This window comes from Homalodisca vitripennis, unplaced genomic scaffold (assembly GCF_021130785.1).
Source record: "Homalodisca vitripennis isolate AUS2020 unplaced genomic scaffold, UT_GWSS_2.1 ScUCBcl_13666;HRSCAF=23995, whole genome shotgun sequence".
Taxonomy (NCBI): Eukaryota; Metazoa; Arthropoda; class Insecta; order Hemiptera; family Cicadellidae; genus Homalodisca; species Homalodisca vitripennis.
In genome coordinates this window covers 6,208-8,132 of record NW_025789780.1, presented here as the reverse complement: position 1 = coordinate 8,132, position 1,925 = coordinate 6,208, and the positions used below count along the sequence as shown (strand labels likewise).

Below are 1,925 nucleotides of genomic sequence, written 5' to 3'. Positions count from 1 at the left end.
AAAAATTATACATGCCCCATGTTACCAAGTGGGCCGCGTGTATCATTTCTGATACATACGTCAGTTTCTAGTTTGAGCCATATGTATCAAAACTGAGCTCTTCTACAATGCTTTTAACACTATAGACTGAATCTCATGGCCCAGGCCTACCACAGAACCCGGCCAGTTCCGGCCCAGGACGTCAGATTACTTTTTAGATCACAGGTAGTATGAAGTACATACACTCTATTTCTAAACATGTTTTATTATACAAATGTCTATATACGACTGGTAAAATATAAGATGAATATTAAATGGGTACCTATAAAATAAAAGATCATTAGTTGAGCTGCTAAAATAAAAACTGTAAGTTTTCGTGAATTAGAAAACTAGTGTTTGTTGTTGAAACACGTACGGCACATGTAGGGATTTCCTTTGCAAGTGTCACATACCGTGTAAACTTGTTTCTGTTCCAAAAACTGTCAATTTATACTCATGCTCCCTTGCAGTCTTCTTCCTTTTCTTCTCTTTATTTTTTCCCTTTCCTTCTGTTTGAGACTCTTGATAATTTTCTTCTTCGTCATCTTCATCAAAATCATCATCACCATTATTATCTTCATCTTTTTCACAATAATTCTCTTTCTCTTTATTTTCTTCCTCTCTAGTGTCACCCGTTTTGTCTATTTCATCTTTGTCTTGTTCAGTTTCGTTCTCAGTAACTTTCCTGTTATTATTTTTTTGTGTGATAAACTTTATGTTTCTTCATACTTCTTGCTTGAATTTTTCTTTTTTTTCAGTTGCCCTTTTACAGCTTTCTTTCTTTTTCGGTAGTTTTTCTTTTTTAGTAGTTTTTCATATTCACTATCTTCACTAGTCACATCCTCTCTAGCTGTAATTGTCCTGCTACATTGTCTTGATCACCTTGTCTTTCAAATAGTCCACTGAATGGTGGTTTTCGAGTGTCACTATAATCACTGTCCACACTTAGATGATATTCCGGATCACGATCAGAGTCAAATACTTCGCTTTCCCCACTCAAATCAACATCACTATCGTCTTCATTTGGCTCTCGTAAAAATCTGTCAATTTTTCTTGGAGTCAAATTGTCACCTTTGCATACATCATCGTCTTTTTTTGTAGAAGTATTTTCCTTCATTTTCTAACAGTAATAAATCAGCATGTCAACCAGAAAATATGGCTATTTGTAAAATTCAAGTATGATAATACAAAAATTATCAAGTGTGCAAAAATGATACACATGGCCCCTACCAACAAAATTTAGTTGATTGTCACAGTCTGGGCCACGTGTATCATTTTTGCACAGACATGAAAAATTAACGTACTGCCAATACTGTTCGTCTGATTTCAAAAAGAATTATAGTACTGTGTTTCTAAAAGCACTATTGATCTTAAATCGCACTTGGCCCCTGACGGTAAAAATGAAAATTTTAACTCGGCCCCTGCCTAAACAGCTTTGTATATCATAAATGATACACATGGCCCACAACGTTAGTGCTTGTGAGTATCATTTATGATACACATGGCGCTGAATGTGTTAATAGAAGGTTGAGAATATTTCCACTCCATGAACATACCTTACTAGAAGGTTGATAGTGTTTACACTCCATGAACATACCTTACTAGAAGGTGGATAGTGTTTCCACTCCATGAAAATACCCTACTAGAAGGTTGATGGTGTTTACACTCCATGAACATACCTTACTAGAAGGTGGAGGGCGTTTCCACTCCATGAACATATGTTACTAGAAGGTGAAGAATGTATCCACTCCATGAATAGTTCCATGTTTTCAACATTCAATTAAGTCTCTTCGGAACTCAGAATTGTGCAAAGGAGGCCTATTTATACGGTACCTATTGATGTACTTTACTATAAGGTGGAGGGTGTTTCCTCTCCATGTTCATTCCAGCAGATGCTTACAGTTAGA

The 1,925-nt window shown here is 35.9% G+C and overlaps 1 protein-coding gene across 1 annotated transcript; it reads right to left on the bottom strand.

The window, feature by feature from the left end:
* Positions 1-431: 431 nt before the first annotated feature.
* Positions 432-1,135, bottom strand: LOC124375124 (glutamic acid-rich protein-like; the record flags this gene model as incomplete). The annotated part of the gene is made up of 2 exons (XM_046833232.1): positions 858-1,135; positions 432-703 (listed from the first exon to the last, which is right to left on the bottom strand). Coding segments are annotated over exons 1-2 (550 nt in total), but the record flags the coding sequence as incomplete, so codon positions are not given.
* Positions 1,136-1,925: the final 790 nt, after the last annotated feature.